At 40.6% G+C, this 20216-nt stretch overlaps 1 protein-coding gene across 5 annotated transcripts in view; it reads left to right on the top strand.

The window, feature by feature from the left end:
- LOC101678888 (zinc finger protein 432) overlaps positions 1-20216 on the top strand; it is a 71321-nt gene that overhangs the window by 26958 nt on the left and 24147 nt on the right. Inside the window, exons 2-5 of one of the 5 annotated variants that reach the window (XM_045077383.1) lie at positions 2098-2318; positions 3046-3172; positions 3652-3747; positions 4063-5735. In XM_045077383.1, the coding sequence (XP_044933318.1) occupies positions 2304-2318; positions 3046-3172; positions 3652-3747; positions 4063-5585 (1761 nt within the window). In that variant the 5' untranslated portion in view covers positions 2098-2303 and the 3' untranslated portion in view covers positions 5586-5735. Of the gene's footprint in view, positions 1-2097; positions 2319-3045; positions 3173-3651; positions 3748-4062; positions 9844-14062; positions 14267-16385; positions 16513-16771; positions 16865-20216 lie in introns of those variants that run through there. The other 4 variants (XM_004781908.3, XM_045077381.1, XM_013050689.2 and 1 more) reach the window with 4 other exon arrangements.

The following is a 20216-nucleotide window of genomic DNA, read 5'->3' as shown; positions in this document are numbered from 1 at the left end:
CTTTACATATACACCAGTGCTTATCATAACAAGTGCCCTCCTTGATACCATCACCCGTCTATCCCATCCCCCACCCACCTTCCTCCATCAACTTGTTTTTTCTCTGTAGTTAAGAGGCTCTCATGATTTGTTTTCCTCTGTTCTTCCCCCCACCATGGGTTCATCCATTTTGTTTTCTTAGATTCCACATATGAAAGAAATCACACTGTATTTGTCTTTCTCTTATTTCGCTTATTGTTTTGGTAATATGTTAATGATTTTTCATGTATTTCATGAAAGAGATTAGTCTGTAATTTTCCTCTCCTGTGGTGCCTTTGTCTGGCTTTGGTATTTTGATAATAGTGACACCATAGAAGGAATACATCTGGGCATAAGCATTAATTTGTGAGGTAGTTCTTTTTAAGTAGGCTCTGTGCCCAGCATGGAGCCCAAAGTGCGGCTTGATTCCTGAGATCAAGTCCTGATTGGAGATCAAGGGTTGATTGCTTAACCAACTGAGCCATGCTGGCGCCCCAGGAGACAGTTTTTAATTACTAATTCAATTTCTTGTTTTATGTCTATTTGGCTTTTTTTTTAGAACTGTTCTTCTGTCCGTTTTGTTATTTGTCTCTTTCCAGGCATTTGTCCATTTCATCTAATTAATATTTATTTTTAATTCATGATTACTCAGAAGTATACTAGTTAATTTCCAAATGTTTGTGTATTTCTGAATTTCATTCTGAAGCAGATATCTAATTCAGTTCTGTTCTGGTTGGAAAATATATTGCAAATTTATTGACATTTGTTTTGTATCTTAAATTATGATCTTTCCTGGAGAATGTTTTTTGTACCTTTGAAGAGAATATATATTTTGTTGCTATTGAGTATGGCATCAAATAATTGTCAGTTGATTATGGTGTTCAAGTTTTAAATATCTCTGCTGGTTTTCTTTTTTTTTTTTTTCTTTTTAGGTTTTTTAAAATATTTATTTGAGATTGAGTGTAAGACAAGAGTGAGAGTGAGAGAAAGAGAGCACAGAAGGAGAGAGAGAGAAGCAGATTCTCTGCTGAGTAGGAAGCCCGAGGTGGGGCTCGATCCCAGGACCCTGAGATCTTGACCTGAGCCAAAGGCAGACACAATCCACTAAGCCACCCAGGCGCCCCTGGTTTTCTGTTGTTTTTTGTTTTGTTTTGTTTTAATTATTGACAGTGGAATTTTGAAGCTTTCAACTATTATTATTGAATTTTCTATTTCTCTCTTTAATTTTGTCAGTTTTTATTTGTATTTTGTGATTCTGCCATTAGGTGTATATAGATTAATAATTTATAGATTCCTCATTTACCTTTGCTATCATTATTGCCCACCAGAGAAAACTCACACAAGCCTTGGCATCAGAGTTTTTATTGGAGTTAATGAGCACTTATGACTGACTGCTTGTGTGGCTGACCTTAGTCTCCTCCAGCCCCTCCAGAGGCCCGGCTAATACCACATGGTCCATGGCCATTCCCCATAAATCATTTTATTAGAATAGACTGCCCTGCATGGCCCAAGCCTCACATGTGAGCAGAGACACTCTTATCATGCAGGATATCCCAAGGACTTAGAAGTTTCCTCCTAGAAACTAAGGGCAAAAGCCAAGCCTCTGTTGGGCAAGGTTAATCATTTAGCGCACAAAGTGGGATAAGACAGACAGGCTGTGATTTGCTTGGTACACCAGTCTTCACACTGAAGTGTGTGTACCCATGGGGCATATAAAGACTTTCAGAGCAGGGCATGAGCACGCATGCTTTTTAAAGACACAATGTCCAGATCTTCGGAACCTTCCATATGTTCCAAGTGGTGGTTATTCATAATCTACCAGCCTCTGAGGCATCGTGCTTTATTGCTTTTGCTTTCCCACCTCGCCTTTAATAGCCATGCAGCTTCTACTTCACAAAGGAGAGGCACACCTCTCACTCATTTAGGACCCTTCTTTACTGCCCTAGAGTGTGAAAGCCTCGGGGGCACCAAATAGAGGCAGAGTTGGAAATATCGAGGTTCTTTAAGGTAAGTGTGTAGCAGCAGTGATCACACGTTGGCCCAGAGGAAATGGACACTCAAAGTCAGTTTGTTCTTCAGCCACAGGTCTCAGGTCCCCAAGAGCAAGAGTGATCAAGTGAAGGAATGAAGGAAGAAAGAAGAGGTGCTTAGACTTGGATATCATTGCTCCTAGAGACAACTTCAAGCAGACACCGAGCTTTCTGACTCTTAAGAACTTCGTGGCAGATGCAGGAGAGATGAAAGACAGAAGAATCCATGTTACTGTTTAGTGAGCACAGAAGAAAATGACGAAGGCCCAGGTGATTTTCGTTTGTTACGTTTTTCGTATGTTTTTCACAGGTTTCTGGTGACCTGAGAAAAATCAGTTCAGCCTTTTAGTATAAATTGGGATTATTGGATTCTGGGGAGAAATTAACTTAAACTCTAAATTCAAAGGCAGGGCAAAGTGAAATCAGGAATGTTTTACTCACAGGGGTCATTCTGAAGGACTACTGTTAGAACACGGGTGTGACTGGTGCATCCTGTGGGTTACGGTAGCAGTCACTTTGAGTCTGATATCTCTAAGAGACATCATAACCAGAGAGACATGAAAAGCTGCATGATGTGCACTGACTCTGTGGGGAAGGCAGGCCAGTTTCTTGGGGGATTCAAGATTTTATGCCACTTGGGTCTCCTGAAATTTCTTTTCTTTCTTTTTCTTTTCTTTTCTTTTTTTTTTTTTTTAAAGATTTTATTTATTTATTTGACAGAGAGAGATCACAAGTCGGCCGAGAGATAGGCAGAGAGAGAGGGGGAAGCAGGCTCTCTGCTGAGCAGAGAGCCCCGATGCGGGACTTGATCCCAGGACCCTGAGATCATGACCTGAGCCGAAGGCAGCGGCTTAACCCACTGAGCCACCCAGGTGCCCTAAAAAGAAAAAAACATATATAGTTGAGGCTATATGGTGATTAGAATAGCCTTCCTCATGCTTCTTCCATATTAGCAAAAGTAATTCACATCATATTAAATAGGAGCGTGTTATTACAGGAATCACTGACACTGGAGGATGTGGCCGTGGACTTCACCTGGGAGGAGTGGCAGCTCCTGGGCGCCGCTCAGAAGGACCTGTATCGGGACGTGATGTTGGAGAACTACAGCAACCTGTTGTCAGTGGGTGAGGACAGCTTTCTGTGTCATTTAGATGTGCTCAGTCACTGGCTTTTCCTCTATCCCTCAAAGATAGCTTTGCAGTCATGGGCGCCTGGGTGGCTCAGTGGGTTAAGCCGCTGCCTTCGGCTCAGGTCATGATCTCAGAGTTCTGGGATTGAGTCCCGCATCGGGCTCTCTGCTCAGCAGGGAAGCCTGCTTCCTCCTCTCTCTGCCTGCCTCTCTGCCTACTTGTGATCTCTCTCTGTCAAATAAATAAATAAAATCTTTAAAAAAAAAAAAAAGTAGCTTTGCAGTCATTACGGTCTTCAGAAGAGTCCCCTCTCTTGACCCTAAACAGAGGAGTATAATCTTTTCTATCCTGAAAGAGAGCTTTTACTTTGCATATGAGAAATTGTTTTGTCTATAAAATGTAATGTTTTCTCGTCTCAACCTACTTTACCCCAAGTCACTGCATCTAAGTCTTTTGTCATTTCTCACGAACAGGGGGTCAGGCTACCAAACCACATGCATTGTCCAAGCTGGAAACCAGAGGTGAACCATCGATAACAAAGGATGAAATCCGGGATAGAACCCATCTAGGTGAGTGAGTACCGTGAAGGGGAGTGGTGAAGTGATCTTCTAGTCTTTAACACAAGGTGTCACAGGTGTCTGAGGATACCTAATCAGCTCCCCCACATATTCCTTTCCCCAGATGAGAACTCTTTATCTTTTGTGGGCATTTAGCTCTGAATATGCTCCTTATCTCTTCTTGGATCTGATATTTATTTCGTCTTAATCTTTATAATTTTCTTTTAAAATCGTCAACAATAAAGAGCCACCCCCACCACAGCATCTTTAAAACACTTTTATTCCATACTGTCCTCATGAGAATTTGTTACTGTCTTGTTTTCCTAGGATTCGGGGAGTTTGATAGTCACCTGCCAGAGCTCTCTCAAAGCCGGAGGTTTCTGAAGAGCGCACAACAGTACGGGGAGCAGAGTGCATTTAGACATACTGTTCATCCGAGCAAAATACATTTTGCCATAAAGCAAAATCACATGTTTGACTTATGTAGAAAAGCTTTGAACTCGAGTTTAAGTTTAGTGAACGAGAAGAGAAGATGTGAAATAAGGAAGGCTGTTGAGTTTAATGGAGAAGAGGAACCTTTTCTGCCCGCTAATCATGAACATTTGTATTCTGGAATTAAATTCCCCGAAAGCACAAAACATAGCAGCACTGAATTCCAAGACTTTAAGCATCAGAGGACTCCTAGAATAGAGAAACCCCACACATGCATCGAAGGTGGGAAAGCCTGCAACAGGACGTCTCCCCTCATTTACCATGAGAGCGGTTGTAGAGGAGAGAAACCCAATGGGTGTGATCCACGTGGAAAACTCGTCTTCAGAAATGTCATGTTTGCTAAACATCCAAAAACTCATACACAAGACAAAGTCTGTATCATCAGTGAATACAGAAAAGGCTCTAACGGGAAGAGCAGTCTCACTTTGCCTCAGCAAACCCAAACGGCAGAGAAAGCTTACACATGCAGTGAGTGTAGAAAAGGCTTCACCATGAAGCGCTATCTGATTGCACATCAGCGAACTCATAGTGGAGAGAAACCTTATGTATGCAGTGAATGTGGAAAAGGCTTCACGGTGAAGAGCAATCTCATCGTGCATCAGCGAACTCATACGGGGGAGAAACCCTATATATGTACTGAATGTGGAAAAGGCTTCACCATGAAGCGCTATCTTGTTGTCCATCAGCGAACTCATACTGGAGAGAAACCTTATATATGCAATGAATGTGGAAAAGGTTTCACAGTGAAGAGTAACCTCATCGTACATCAGCGATCTCATACTGGGGAAAAATCTTACATGTGTGGCGAATGTGGAAAAGGCTTCACCACCAAGCGCACCCTCATTATACATCAGCGAACTCACACAGGAGAGAAATCTTACTTATGTAATGAATGTGGAAAAGGCTTCACTACAAAGCGCACCCTCATTATACATCAGCGGACTCACACGGGAGAGAAACCCTACGAATGCAGTGAGTGTGGGAAAGCCTTCAGCCAGAAGATATGCCTCATACAACATGAGCGGTGTCATACTGGAAAGACTCCCTTTGTGTGTACTGAGTGTGGAAAATCCTATTCTCACAAATACGGTCTCATTACCCATCAGAGAATTCACACAGGAGAGAAACCCTATGAGTGCCGTGAATGTGGAAAAGCCTTCACCACAAAGTCAGTACTTAACGTCCATCAAAGAACTCATACAGGAGAGAGACCCTATGGATGCAGCGATTGTGAGAAAGCCTTCTCCCACTTGTCAAACCTTGTTAAACATAAGAAAATGCACACAAGAGAAATGGGTAGATTCAGTCAAGTTGGAAATCCTTTTAACACAGAATCACAGCTCATTACTTATGAGTGAACTCCTGAAGCCCTATGAATGTGATGACTATGAAAATGCCTTCTTTGGCAACCAAGACTTCATTAAACATCAGATTGGAATGTAACCATGGTACTGCCAGTTTTTAGATATGTGCCCTGAGGAGATTAAAGAACTTGTCCAGGAGGTAAATCTGGTGGCTACGGTGAATTTGTTGTGCCTTCAATGATCCTTACCTCATATTTTCTGTCAGTGAAAACATGTTGAGAAAACTCCGATACATTCAATGTGACGATACCTTGGGCAAAACTTTTAGCTTCATTATATTCTGAAAAGTATACACTGAGGCAAATTATGTGTAGGCAGAGAATAGGAGGGCCTTCAGGGGGAAGGTAGATTTTATTATCAGGGATCATCATAAAGCATCAGTGAGCTTATTGTTCATAGAAATACAATTAAAAAAAATTGTATGATAATCATGGGAAAGCTTTCACCCAGAAAGAAGACCTCACTGAGGGTCAGAGTCCACACTGGAGGACAGTATATATATGGCAGGATATCAGTGACACAGTTGGCTTCATTTTGTCAGGAGATCATATAGAAATGAAAACTTCATGAGCATGCTAAATGTGGAGCACCTCTAGTCAAATACCAGAACTCATGAAGGAATGACGTCCTGTGAAAGTGATAAATGTCGGAATGCTTTTAAATGTTTTTAATGTTTTAAATGTTAAGTCTGACTTTTTAAATGTTTTAAATGTCAAGTCTGACCTCATTATACATCAGATAATTCATCTGATGTACATTTTCAGATGATACTTTGAAACCCTTTTTTGGTGGCCTTAATTTCATAGTTTCAAAAAGTCATCTGCTTTCCTCATTACTGATGAATATTTATTGTTATATATAATGCAGAGTGTCCTAGGGAGTATTCTAGGACTATCCTGTATTATATGATTTGTTTTTACCTCTCTTGGGCTCTAAACTTAATTGTAAATATAGCAAATTGAAGTAGTTTAAAAGGAAATAATGTTTTACATTTATAAAATAACAAGTATTTGTACTTGCTTAACTGAATTTATAAATATGACCAAATATTTTATAAAACCACCTTCCGAGTTATTTTTGTAAAATGTTTAATTTGAAATCATTTTAACTTATAAGAATTTGCAAAATAGTCCAGAGAGTTCCCTAGTATCCTTTACCTCACGTCTCCCAGTAAAAACATTTACGTAAGCCACGTCTTGTTATTGAATCCAGGAAAATGACTTGGTAGTATACTGTTAGCTAAGCCCTTAACCTTTTTTGGATTTCATTAGATTTTCATGTTTTTTTTTTTAATGTTTTAATTCTAAGAAGTTTTATTACATACACAGATTCATGTACTACTACCACAACCATCATGTAAAACTATAACCAATACAGATTCCCTTATTGAGCCTTTTTATGCTTATACCCTTTATCCATACCTACCTCTCACAACCACTTCTGTTCTCCATCAAGATAGTTGTATAATTTTGTTACAAAAATCATTTTTACAACTGGATTTAAAATATTTTATATGTTATATTTATTGACATAATTTTATATTTTTCATAAAAATTATTACATTATTGACTATATACAAATTTATAATTTTTTATTAGTAGAACATATGTAAACTTTTCATGTTTTTGTCATTTGGCAAATTGCTCTGAAGACTTACATGAGTTAATGGATGGTTGTTTTATTTTTATTAGTGAGTAATAAACATACTAGATGACCAGTTTGTTTTTCACTTCATTCTTGGAAGAGATCTCCTGGTTTCAGCTGTTGTAAAGATGGTATGAAATCCGCATACACGGTTTTGTGTGAGCATAAATTTTCGTTTCGCTACAATAAATTCAGGTGTATGATTGTTGGGATGTATGGTAAGTTGTGTATAGCTTTAAAAGAAACTACTCTCTTCCAGTGCGGCTGTGCTGTTTTATATTCTCACAGGTGGTGTGTGAAATACTTGTTTAGTGCACTTAAGGTAACTACTAATAGCCTGCTGTTGACTGGAAGCCTTACCGCTAACATGAACAGTCCATTAACGCATAGTTTGTATATGTGTTATATACTATCTTCTTAAAGTAAGTTAGGAAAAAGAAAATATTATAAAGAAAGTCTTCTTCTGGGGACCCAGATGGCTGTCAGTTAAGCATCTGACTCTTGGTTTGGCTCAGATCATGATCTCATGGGTCATGGGATCAAGCCCCATTCATTTGTATAGGACACAGTTTTTTGATGCCATGGGTATTGTAAATAATGCTGCAATGAGCATGGGAGAACAACTGTCTTTTTGAGATAGTGATTTCATTTCCTTTGGGTACGTTCAAGCAGAATTATTGAATCATATGGTGGTTTTATTTTTAATTTTTTGAGGAAACTCCATACTGTTTTCCATAGTGGCTGCACCAAACTTACCGTGTCCTTCATTCTTTCTATGTCTGCATGTTCATTTATGATTTATTTAACGAATTACCTACTGAGGCACATTCATATTGGTATTAGTTACTTTTGCATTACAAAATTACTTTCCTAAAAGTTAATGTCTAAAGACAAACATTTACTAATTCTTTTGTGTGGGTCTAGGGTTGGATTGTCTCGTAGGGCTGTTTGGACAGAGCCTGTATGAATGAGATGGCTTTTTTTTTTTTTTTTTAAATACCTCTAAGCCTCCGATGGAATTGATGGGGTCTTTCACAGCCTCTCATGCTGCAACAGGCTAGCCTGGGCTCTATTCTAATGTGTTAGAAGAGCTCCAGGAGATAGACAGACTATACCTCACGGAGCAAGTCTAGTTCTATCCTGTTATTTGTCCTATTGGAAACACTGGTCAGAGTCACTAGGAAGGAATGCTATCCCAAAGTGCATATAGAGATGGAAGAGAAGTATATTTGCATAACAAATTTGTATTTGTTATTTCCTTAAAATTGGTGCCATAATCTTGTACATTTTCTCAAAAAAATAAATTTCTACTGAATCCCTGAAATTAATTGCTGGCTCAAAGAAATGAAAAGTTTTAAGTTGGATAATTGCAGGATTGTACTCCAGAAACATTTTATTGGTTGATATGCTCGTCTGAATCCTGACTAAACACATCAAATACCTAATATTAAACGTGCATTTTAAACTTCCAACTATGATAAGCAAGATAGTAACATCTCAGTTCACTCAAAGCCATGTGTGGTGGACAATTTACCTATGCAGATGAGAAAAATAAGACTTAGCACAAGAGTGTCTTTATTGCATGGCCTCCCCACTCTGAATGTTATTCATTGTTCAGCCTTTATGAATATTAAGGCTTAACATATTTTTGCTTCCTGTTCATTTTGCACTTATTTGAATATTAGATGCACTTTAAAAAAATCGGATATTTGCAATTTTTAAAAATAAGCGGCTTGTTATTGAGCTATTTAAAAAATTAGTTGGTCTTTTTCCTATTCCTCTTATAATAGGACGTGGAGAGTGGCTCTCATACATGGATGGTGGAATGGGTTGATACATTAAACTGGAATATAGTTGGCAATTTCACATGCATAGGCCTTTCCCTCCAATCTTCCCTATTTCTGGCCTTTGGTCCTCAAAGCCTGTCTTCCTCTCTGGACCCACGGAAAGATCCGCCTGCGTCCTCGGGTTAGCTTTCGCCCGGGGCACTGACCTTTTATGACTTGCCGTGGCCTTTTCCCCCATTACTTGCCCCCAAGCCTAACTGGCTCGTTCCGACGCTTTTATTTCCCAGTGGCCACCATCCCTGTGCGCCCAGAACTTCTGCTTTGTACAAAAGTCTCTTCAAACCCATTTTTGCTAGAAACTCGGTGGAGGCTTCCGTAGATGGGTTCCCCAAGTGAGTTCTGTGCTGGACAGATACCTCCACTTTCTTTTAACGGGGTAGTGCCAACGAGCCAGCTAAGTTTAATTTTCCGGTCGGCTCACTGAAAGGGATTTCCGCCGCGCCGTTTTTGCCCGGTTTAAGCTTCAGCCTAGAGACACCAGTGCGCTTCCACTTTCCCAACGGTCTCTGCTCGCGGGCACTGAAGGGACCCCTCGGCGGCCCGTACGACCGTGATCTAAGATGGCCGCTCCCATGGGGGGGGGGACGGCCCGGGCGCGGCCATGTTGCCGCAGCGGAAAAGCCGGGATCCAGTTGCGTTTTCTCTAACAAATGCCTCAGACCCGTGTTGGCCACCGTCCGGCAGTGCCGAGCCACGCGGACGAAGTTCGGCGAAGTAAGTTCAGGCGCCGGCCGGTCGTGGTGGTGTGTGGCGAAAATCAAGTCAGTGTCTGGGGCTGTTCGTGGGCGATGGCTGAGTAGTGGCGGTCGGCGTCCGCCTGGGATGACGCAGCGGGGATTCCAGCTGGAGGAGGGCGTGGGTGGGTGTACCGCTGTGTGTCGTGTGCGCTTGTGGCGCCCCTCGCCCCAGTCCGGAGTCGCTCTCGCGGCTCGTGGTTGAAGATCTCTGGGGAAAAGCGACCTGGGGCCGAGGGCCCATCTGGGGGCCGTTTACTCTCTGGGGCTCGGAGATGGCTAGCCGGAGGGTGGTGACTGTCCGGGACGGCTGCATGTGGTGCGCATTTGGTTCGGGGCTCGAAGATGAAGCCTGTTTCGGGGTTCACGTGCAGGGATCTGTGGGGTTCACGGGGTTCGGGGATGCTGCCCCGAGCGTCCGCGCCGCTGCTGGAGAATGGGCTGCGCCTGGAGGCCTGGGGCTTGGCTGCTGCCACTGACGCGAGATGCCTTTGCCTCCCCCTTCTGCCCCGTAGCCCCAGGTCTTAAGCTCTAGTTTTGGCCCCCAACATCAACCCTTACTGTCGAACTTCAAAGTTTCTGGCGAGATGAATGATGCCGCGTACCTCATAGCGGTTTCCTGTTTAAGATGCAGCCTTTTCTCCTTTGTCCTGCAAGATTTCTGCACATTCCTCTGGGATATTTCTTTTCAGACTCCGTCTGACACAAGCAAAATAACATCTCTTGTCATTAAGTTGTATTCCCAAGGGATAACCCTTGTCTAAATTTTAGTACATTCCAGTTTGAGGCTTCCATGTTATGTGCTTAATATTGATAATCCAGATAAATTATGTAAATGGTAAAATGATTTTCTCTGTTCCCTTATTTCATGTAATAAACATTTACAAATGATTTTAATGCAGGATTAATTTAATGCAGGATTTGTAGTCAGTGTTTGCGTATATTTGTATAAAGGTGCAATGTTTGAAATGTTTAGGTATCATTTTGGGGACATTTCACGATTATACATTTACTCATGGATTTGTTCCCCTGCCTTTCATCTCCAATGTGGACTTTTTTTTTTTTTTTAATCGCAGTTGTAAGCGTGTTATTCCTATCTGACTCCCTTTTCCTTATAATTTTCTAGAATATAAAATATCAATTAACTTTAAATATCTACTTGCTACTTAGCCATGCTACGAAATTCTTATTGCAGTATCTTTCTCTCCACCTAATATTTTAGCATGGAAAATTTTCAAACATACAGAAATATCAGAAGAATGTTAAAGTATCCATCCATACACCTACCACCTAGATTCTACCATTAATGTCCTACTAGACTAGCTCTACCAGTTATCTAACTCTCTGTCCATCCTCAATTCCAGAACTCCAGTTCATGAAGCAGTCTTTTTTGTTATAGGTAGGGAGAGGTGGAGGGAGAGAGAGAGAATTCTACGCAGGCTCTATGACCAGCACAGAGCCCGAGACTGGTTCCATCTCACAACCCTGAGATCATGACCTGAGCTAAAATCAAGAGTTAGAAGCCTAACCGCCTGAGCCACCCGGACACATCTTGAGTCAGCCTTCTGTTGGTTTCCGTGCATTCTAAAGACAGCTGCCGTCCTGTATGGTTACTCTAAATGCCTCTGGAATTACATGACTAATAGAGTTCTAATAGCTTTTTACTTGTTTCCTTTGTTTACTTAATGGACAGATTTCTTATTTACAGATAGTCTTGACCTGCTATGAAGTGGAATGAAAGTGCATTTTGGAATGAATGAATCTTGTTTTTATTAATTTTTTAAAGATTTTATTCATTTATTTGAGAGAGACGGTGAGAGAGAGCACAAGCTGGGAGTGGGGACAAAAAGAGAGGGAGAAGCAGACTCCCCACTGAGCTGGGAGCCTGACAAGAGGCTCAATTCCAGAACTCCAGGATCATGACCTGAACCGAAGACAGACACTTAACTGACTGAACCACCCAGGCACTCCTGAAATGAATCTGATTTTTCAGTCCACTGTGTGATTGATGTGACCTATGTCTGCTTCCCTGATAGCAAAAAGAAGTCAAAATCTCCCTCAGGGGTTGTTTTGAAGATGCAGTGAAGTAAAATACCTAAAATGGTGATCTGTGATGGCAGGAATCTAGTATATTTGAATAAGAAGGCTGATGATTTCCCCATATTTATGGTTTTGTGCTTTGTAAAATTTAATTTGCTCTCTCCCTGCCTCCCCCTTGTTGCTCTGTCTTTATTCTTTTAAGTATGAAAACTTTTTTTCCTCGTTATTTTATTTATTTATTTTTTATTTTTTGTATTAACATATAATGTGTTATTTGCTTCAGGGGTACAGGAAATATGAAAACTTTTAAAGCTATGAGCTTACATTAATGATCTAGCAACACAATTTTAATTATAGAATGCTGATAATTTTCTGATTTAAAACGTAAGTGCTCTTATGGAATCTATAATGAAGAAACTAAATGTCCTATCAAATACTACACTATTGCCAGTATTTCCTTTTCAGAAATTCTTAATAGATTTTTAGTTTACCAGCAATACTTTGAATGTTAAATTGAATGTTAGATTATTCCCATGAAATGTCCTGTTCTTTAACTCTGACCTTGACCTCTGTGTGGTTTATGATGGTAAAAGGACAGCTGGGTGGCTTAGTTGGTTAAGCGTCTGCGTTCAGTTCAAGTCATGATCCCAGTGATCAAGTCCAGCATCAGGCTCCTTGCTCAGCGAAGAGCCTACTTCTCCCTCTGACTGCTGCCTGCTGCTCCCCCTGCTTGTGCTGGCACTCTCTCTCTGACAAATAAATAAATAAAATCCTTAAAAATTTAAAAAAAATGATGATATATACTTTTTCTATTTAAATGTTGTAACCAGTCATCTGACTAAAGAGGTATATAGACATATTAGGTGAATATTTATAATTGGCCTTTTTAAATTTTTTTAATTTTTTTTTAAAGATTTTATTTATTTACTTGAGAGAGAGACAGTGAGAGAGAGCATGAACGAGGAGAAGGTCAGAGAGAGAAGCATACTCTCCATGGAGCTGGGAGCCTGATGTGGGACTCGATCCCAGGACTCCAGGATCATGACCTGAGCCGAAGGCAGTCGTCCAACCAACTGAGCCACCCAGGCGTCCCTGGCCTTTGTTTAAAAAAAGATTTTACTTATTTATTTGTCAGAGACCGAGATAGATAGAGCAAAAGCAGGGGCAGTGGCAGGCAGAGGGAGAAGCAAGCTTCCCGCTGAACAAGGAACCCCCCCCCCCCACCTGCAGGACTTGATCCCGGGATCGAGACCTGAGCCAAAGGCAGTCACTTAACCGACTGAGCCACCCAGGCATCCCCATGTGGTACTAAGTTAGACTTAAACTCTTACCAGTTTTGTTTCTCTTGACCGCTTGCTCCTCTGCTTATGTTGGTGGATCCTTTCCTTTTGCTTGAAGAACATTCATGTTTGCTGTGACACAAGTTTTCTGATGAACAATTCTCTCTGCTTTTGCCTGAAAATGTCTTTATTTCAGTTCTATTTCTAAAGAATATTTTTGCTGACCATCCTATATAGGTTTATACTTATAATTCTCTACAAAGTATCAAGAAGTGGATGGTAATGAGAAATTAAATAAGACCCTGCTTAATATTTGCTTAGCACGATGTTCTCAAAATCAAAATGTATGCAGCCTGGGATGTAAGAAGACTTTTGAAGAGGGGGATGGACATGCCTGATTTAAAAGATAATGGGGCGCCTGGGTGGCTCAGTTGGTTAAGCATCCAACTCTTGGTTTTGGCTCAGGTTGTGATCTCAGGGTTAATGAGACTGAGTCCTCTGTTGGGTTCGGTTCTGTGCATGGATCCTGCTTGTGATTCTCTCTCTCCCTCTCCCTCTGCCCCTCTTGTGCTCACAGTTGCTCCCTCTTTTTCTATAAGTAAATAAATAAATTAATTTAAAAATTAAAATGTGTACACCTTAACTGTCTGTATTAAAATGAATCCACCTAAGGAGTTCTCTGCCACTGGGTATCACACTCTTTTGGGTCTCTGTCCCACATTCCCTCTGATAGTCGTAGTGCTTCCACTCTACAGAAGAAAGGTGCTTCCCAAACATTCTGAATTTTATGTTTTCTTGGCCCAGAGTGCTTAATAAAAAGACAGATCTTTTGGGGCCTTGGTATAAGGCGAATACACAGCAACAGTGACAACATCTGGGCCTAAAGAGAATGTGCCACTCAGAGTAATTTGTTTTTCAACCTCTAGGTGCTGGCTCTCCAGGAACTAGACAAATCAAGGGAAAAGGGAGGAGAAGACTCCAAGACTTAGATGACATAATTTCTGGGGAAACCATTGACTGGAGACTGAGATTTTTGAACAGAAATTTAGAGCTGATCTGGAAGAGCTAAAGACAGAGGATCCGAGCTAGCAGCCATTTCCCCAAATCAAAAGATGATGATCCAGGCCCAGGTGACTTTTGAGCTCTTTTATTCTTTCCTTTATTTCCTAATGGATTTGTAGAAATTGACTAAAAAAAAGATCAGTGCAATTAAAAAGAAAAGTTTAAATTGAGAATAGCAGGATCTGGAGAAAACTGGGCAAAGTAGGATCAGGAACCTATTTTTCATAGGATTCATACTTTGTGATTCATGTTGGAATGAATAAATGTGACTGTGTAAGACCCTATAGATCACATGAGCTGTCAGTTTGCTGCAAATATCTCTGACAATCATCACAAGAGAATCTTGGTAAGTTACATGGTAGGCATTACTGTCATATGTCTATTGCCAACACTTCTGACACCAAACATGTGTTTTTGTGCACAAATGACCAGTTCTCCAACTCTCCAGATACCACCTGTCTACAGTTTGATTCAATTTTGACACTGACTGCATGGATTTCCTGTCCTACTCCACAAGTGTGCCCTCATGTCAGATGCCAAGAATTTGGTGCCCAGAGTACTCGTACTTCTGACTTGACTACAAATAGGCCGTTCCCACAATCCCTTTGTTGGTTTTGATAATTCACTACAGTGACTCACATAATTCAGGAAAATACTTTACCTCACATTTACCAATTTATTATAAAGGATAGAAGGTTGAAACAGGCAAATGGAAGAGAAGCCCAGAGCAAAGTATGGGAGAAGGAGCAAGGACCTTCCATGCCTTCTTGAAATAAGCCACCCTCCCAGCACCTTTATATGCTCACCAACCTGGAACTTCTCTGAGCCCTGTAGTGTAGTATGAGTCAGTGTTGTTGTTGTTGTTGTTGTTTTTAAATATTTATTTGAGAGAGAGAGAGCATGTGCATATGTACACAAGGTAGGGGGTACAGAGGGAGAGGGAAAAACAGACTCCCCACTGAGTGGACCCGATGCGGGGCTCATACCAGAACCCTGAGATCATGATCTGAGCCAAAGTCAGATGCCTAGCCCACTGAGCCACCCAAGTGTCCCTTGGAATGTTGGTTTTTTTATGGAGGTTTCATCATTTAGGGGCAATTGATTAAATCACTGGCCATTAATGATTATCTCAATCTCCAGTCCCTCTCCCTCCCTGGACAGCTGGGGTGGGGCTGAAAGTTCCAGCCCTGTAATCAGTAGGTTGGTTTCCCTAGCAACCAGCCATATCCTTAGGGTATCTAGGGTCCCACTAGTGTTACCTCATTAATATATATTCAGGTATGGTTGAAAGGAGCTTATTATACGTAATGCAAGATGCCCTTCCCACCTCAACCACTTAGGAAATTCCAGGGCTTTAGGAGACCTTGTGCAAAGAACCAGAGATGAATACGAAATACAAACTTATATCACAATATCACAGGCATCAAGTGTGAGGAGAAAACAGACTGGTTCCTTGAGGGATGTTAATATTTCATGGCAGGTAGGTCTGAAGTTGACATGGGTCTCTGATGGTTTTTCAGAGAGGTATTGTTGTCGGTGAGGTCCTTAACTGCCCCTACTACTTATAAATGTAAAAATGTGTTTCCTACAGCGGTTTCTTCATTGTATCTGTTCCGGTATTAACCCTGCCTAATGATATGCACACATACATATATGTTTGTCTTTTTACATATGTGTCCATAAATATGTTCTTTATAGTTTTTCAAAAAAATTTTGCTTAGTCATCTGTTAATCCTTTTGCTTTGTACATGTTTTATACAGTTTCTTTTGTTTATTAACCACTGAAATAAGTATGTATTGTCTTATCTGCAGTCTCTTCATTGCTGGTTTTGGTGTTAGCTCGAATGCTTATGGTGCATTTAGAAATCTGTACTATTTGTCTGCTTATAAGTGTTATGTAGTTCAGTATTGGCAAAGAGGCTCTCAAATATATATAGATTATAGATTCCTACACTAGCAAGAGGATTTTGTGATACATACTATAGAAATTTCCTTAAATTTTCAAATTCATTGAATGAAAGAAGATTGTACATGACATAATATACAAGATTTTTTCTATCACAATGTATTAAAGAATAAAAACCACCATTTCCTATATAGTGAAATGAGCAGAATAACTTCCTTTATCTGTTTTTTCCATATCACCACAAGAATATCACTTCATTAAACATATCTGTGTTATAACAGGAATTCCTGACTTTTGATGATGTGGCTGTGGACTTCACCTGGGAGGAGTGGCAGCTCCTGGCCCCTGCTCAGAAGGACCTGTACCGGGACATGATGTTGGAAAATTATAGGAACCTGGTGTCAGTGGGTGAGGACAGCTCCCCTGTGAGACTCACAGGCGCTCTGCCAGTGGCTCTTTCTTTCTCAGCTACTTAACTCTTTAATACTCTGAGATGGGAGATCCTCAGATCCTTCTCTTGCCTTAGACAAGAGTGTATAATGTCCCATCTTCTGAGAGAAAAGCCTTGATGTTACAGATATGAAACCCGTTTAGTTCCTAAAATATAACATTATCCCTTCTTGATGTACCCCAGTCCCCTGAGTCTTCTGTCTTTTCTCACGAACAGGGTATCACGCCAGCAAACCAGATGCACTCTCCAAGTTGGAGCGAGGAGAATTTTGGACAAGAGAAGATGAAATGCACAGTCAGATCTGCCCAGGTGAGTGAGAACTGGCAAGGTGGGCTGCTCAGTAATGTTAGGTCATTCAGAGAAGGCATCAAGACTGTGACTGTGTCAGGAAACATCAGCAGCCGTCACTGTATGTCTCTTCTCATATGAGAATTCTTTAACATTGTTCAAGTTTAGAGGAAAATATGCTCTTTTTTTTTTCTTTTGAGTTTGGATCCCTGTTTATTTATTTATTTTTTTAAAAGATTTTGTTTATTTATTTGACAGAGAGAGAGATCACGCGTAGGCAGAGAGGCAGGAAGAGAGAGAGGGGGAAGCAGGCTCCCTGCCGAGCAGAGAGCCCAATGCAGGGCTTGATACCAGGACCCTGAGATCATGACCCAAGCCAAAGGCAGAGTCTTAACCCACTGAGCCACCCAGGCGTTCCTCTTATTATTTTTTAGAAAGATTTATTTCTTTATTTTTAGAGAGAAAGTGTGCATGAGCAGGAAGAGGCAGAGGCAGAGAGAATTGTCAAGCAGACTCCCTGCTGAAAACAGGATCTTAACGCAGGTTTCGATCCCACAACCTAAGATCATGACCTGAGCCAAAATCAAGAGTCGGATGCTCAACCTACTGATCAACCCAGGCTCCCCTTTTTGAGTTTTTTTTTAAGGATTTTTGTTTTTCAATATCCAGCATGGGTATTTTAAACACCCAGCATGGGCCTTGAACTTGTAACACTGAGATCAAGAGTCGCATGCTCCAGTGACTGAGCCAGGCTCTCCCTCCTAGGATTTTCTAATCTTCCTCATCTTCACCCACTGTCACAGTGTTGTTGCTTGTGTTACCACCCCTCCTGCAATGAAATTCCACTTTCCAGGCCTCTCTGGAAGAAAACAACTTTAAGTTCATTACTTTCTTCTTACTACTTTCCTTACCTGCCTTACTAGGAAATAATAATTTCCTTCCATAATATCTAACCCCACCTTGGATGCTTTGTCTCCATGATAACCTGGTTTTTCTGTGCACTTATGTTGTTCCGTGGCTCCCCTCCCCCACTTTCCCACCAGAACCCTGGAGGTTCTCTCTCCCTACTTCTGTTTTCATTTTCTTCTCAGTTCTCATAACTCTGAAAAGCTTCCTCTATTCCCATGAATTAATCTCTTTCCTTTCTCTCATATATCCTAATTGGCTTCTCTCTTAATACAGTCTGCTTTCTTTCGATGTATTTTATCTTCTTCGTGGTAGCAGCCTATGACTTCACGTTTTGTGTGTGAGAACAGGAATCATCTTCTCTCCATCTTTTTAAAAAATTTAGGTTCTTTTTCAGCTCAACACAACTACACATTTTAAATTTCTCCCTATCCTGGCATGTTTTCTACTTGCTGAGGTTTCTTCGTTTTTGAAGGGGAGTGGGGTAGAGAGAGAATTTTAAGTAGGCTCCACAGCCTGACACAAGGCTTAATATCACAACCTGAGATCATGACCTGAGCAAACATCAAGAGTTGGATGGTTAACTGACGGAGCCATCCAGGTGCCCCTGAGCTCCCTTCTTAAAGGTCATTTGATTAACAAGAAAATATCTTTTTTAACATGCTACATGATTTCCAACCCAAACCAGGTCATAACTTAAGTCTGCTTCAAGTAATTTCCTTCATGGTTTTGCTAATTCATATTTTTCTTTAGTTACTAGATACTATCACTGCGTTTATTTTCCTAAAGCTTTTGTTTTCACTTTTTTTTTTTTTTTTTTGGGTAATCCAGTCAATCACTGACACTGGCTGTGGCCATTTATTATTACTTTCCAGTTTCTAAAGTGATGGCAAAATGGAATATCCCCTAATTTTTTAAGACCTTGACTCTGATTCTTTTTTTTTCCTATTGAAGTGTAATTAACATACAGTGTTATGTTCATTTTGGGTACACAATATAGTGATTCAACAATTCTATGTATTTCTCTGCTCATCAAGATAAGTTGCTCTTAACTCCCTTATCTATTTAACCCATCCTCCTATCCACCTTCTTTCTGGCAATTATCAGTTTCTTCTCTCTAAGAGTCTGCTTTTTTGTTTGTCTCTTACCGCTTTGTTCACTTGTTTTTTTCCTTAAATTCCACATATGGGTAAAATCATAAGGTGTTTGTCTTTCTCTGGCTGACATATTTCACTTAGTATTGTATCCTCTAGATCCATTCATTTTGTTGCAAATGGCAAGATTTCCTTCTTTTTTATGGTTTAGCAATATTCCATTGTATGCGTATACCATATCTTCTTCATCTTTTTTCCCCAAATTTTTATTTAAATTCTAGTTAGTTAACATATAGTTTAATATTGGTTTCAGGAGTAGAATTCAGTGATTCATCACTTACATACAACACCCAGTGCCCATCACAAGTGTCCTCCTTAGTACCCATCCCATTTAGGCCATCCCCCACCTCCCTCCCTCCAGAAACCCTCAGTTTGTTCTCTGTAGTTAAGAGGCTTATGGTTTGCTTCTCTTTTTTTTTCCTTCCTATATGTTCCATGTATCTTCCTGTTTGTTCATTTGTTTCTTAAATTCCACATATGAGTGAAATTTTATGATATTTGTTTTTCTGACTGAATTATTTCACTTAGCGTAATACACTGTAGCTTCATCCATTTCATTGCAAAAGGCAAGATTTCATTCTTTTTGTTGGCTGCGTAGTACTCCATTGTGTGTATGTCTGCATATCACGTCTTCTCTATCCATTCATCAGTTGGTGGACATGTGGGCCCTTTCCATATTTTAGCTGTTGTTAATAATGCTGCTATAAACATCAGGGTGCATGTGCCCCTTCAAATCTGTATTTTTGTATCCTTTGGGTAAATACCTAGTAGTTCAATTGTTGTATCATAGGGTAGTTCTTTTTTTTTTTTAAAGATTTTATTTATTTGAGAGAGCAGGTGAGAGAGCACTAGTGGTGGAGAGGGAGACGCAGGCTGCCCATCAAGCAGGGAGCCTGATGCAGGGCTCGATCCCAGGATCCTGGGATCATGACCTGAGCTGAAAGCAACCACATAACCGACTGAGCCACCCAGGTGCCCTAGGGTATTTCTATTTTTAACATTTATTTTTAAAAAAGATTTTATTTATTTGAGAGAATGAGCTGATTCTTGGGAGAGGGGCAGAGGAAGAGAGATAAGCAGACTTCCCACTGAGTGTGGAGCCCAAAGTGGGGCTCAATCCCAGGACCCTGAGATCATGACCTGAGCCGAAGGCAGACACTTAATGGTCTGAGCCACCCAGGCACCCCCAGGTGAAGGCATTTTTATTTATTTTTTATTCTTTAATTTTAAAAAAAAAGATTTTATTTATTTATTTAACAGAGATCACAAGGAGGCAGAGAGGCAGGCAGAGACAGAGGGAAGCAGGCTCCCCA

Source organism: Mustela putorius, unplaced genomic scaffold (assembly GCF_011764305.1).
Source record: "Mustela putorius furo isolate JIRA1106 unplaced genomic scaffold, ASM1176430v1.1 tig00000196_pilon_pilon_pilon, whole genome shotgun sequence".
Lineage (NCBI taxonomy): Eukaryota > Metazoa > Chordata > Mammalia > Carnivora > Mustelidae > Mustela > Mustela putorius.
The sequence above is the reverse complement of the archived record's forward strand: the minus strand, read 5'-3'. Positions and strand labels throughout refer to the sequence as shown.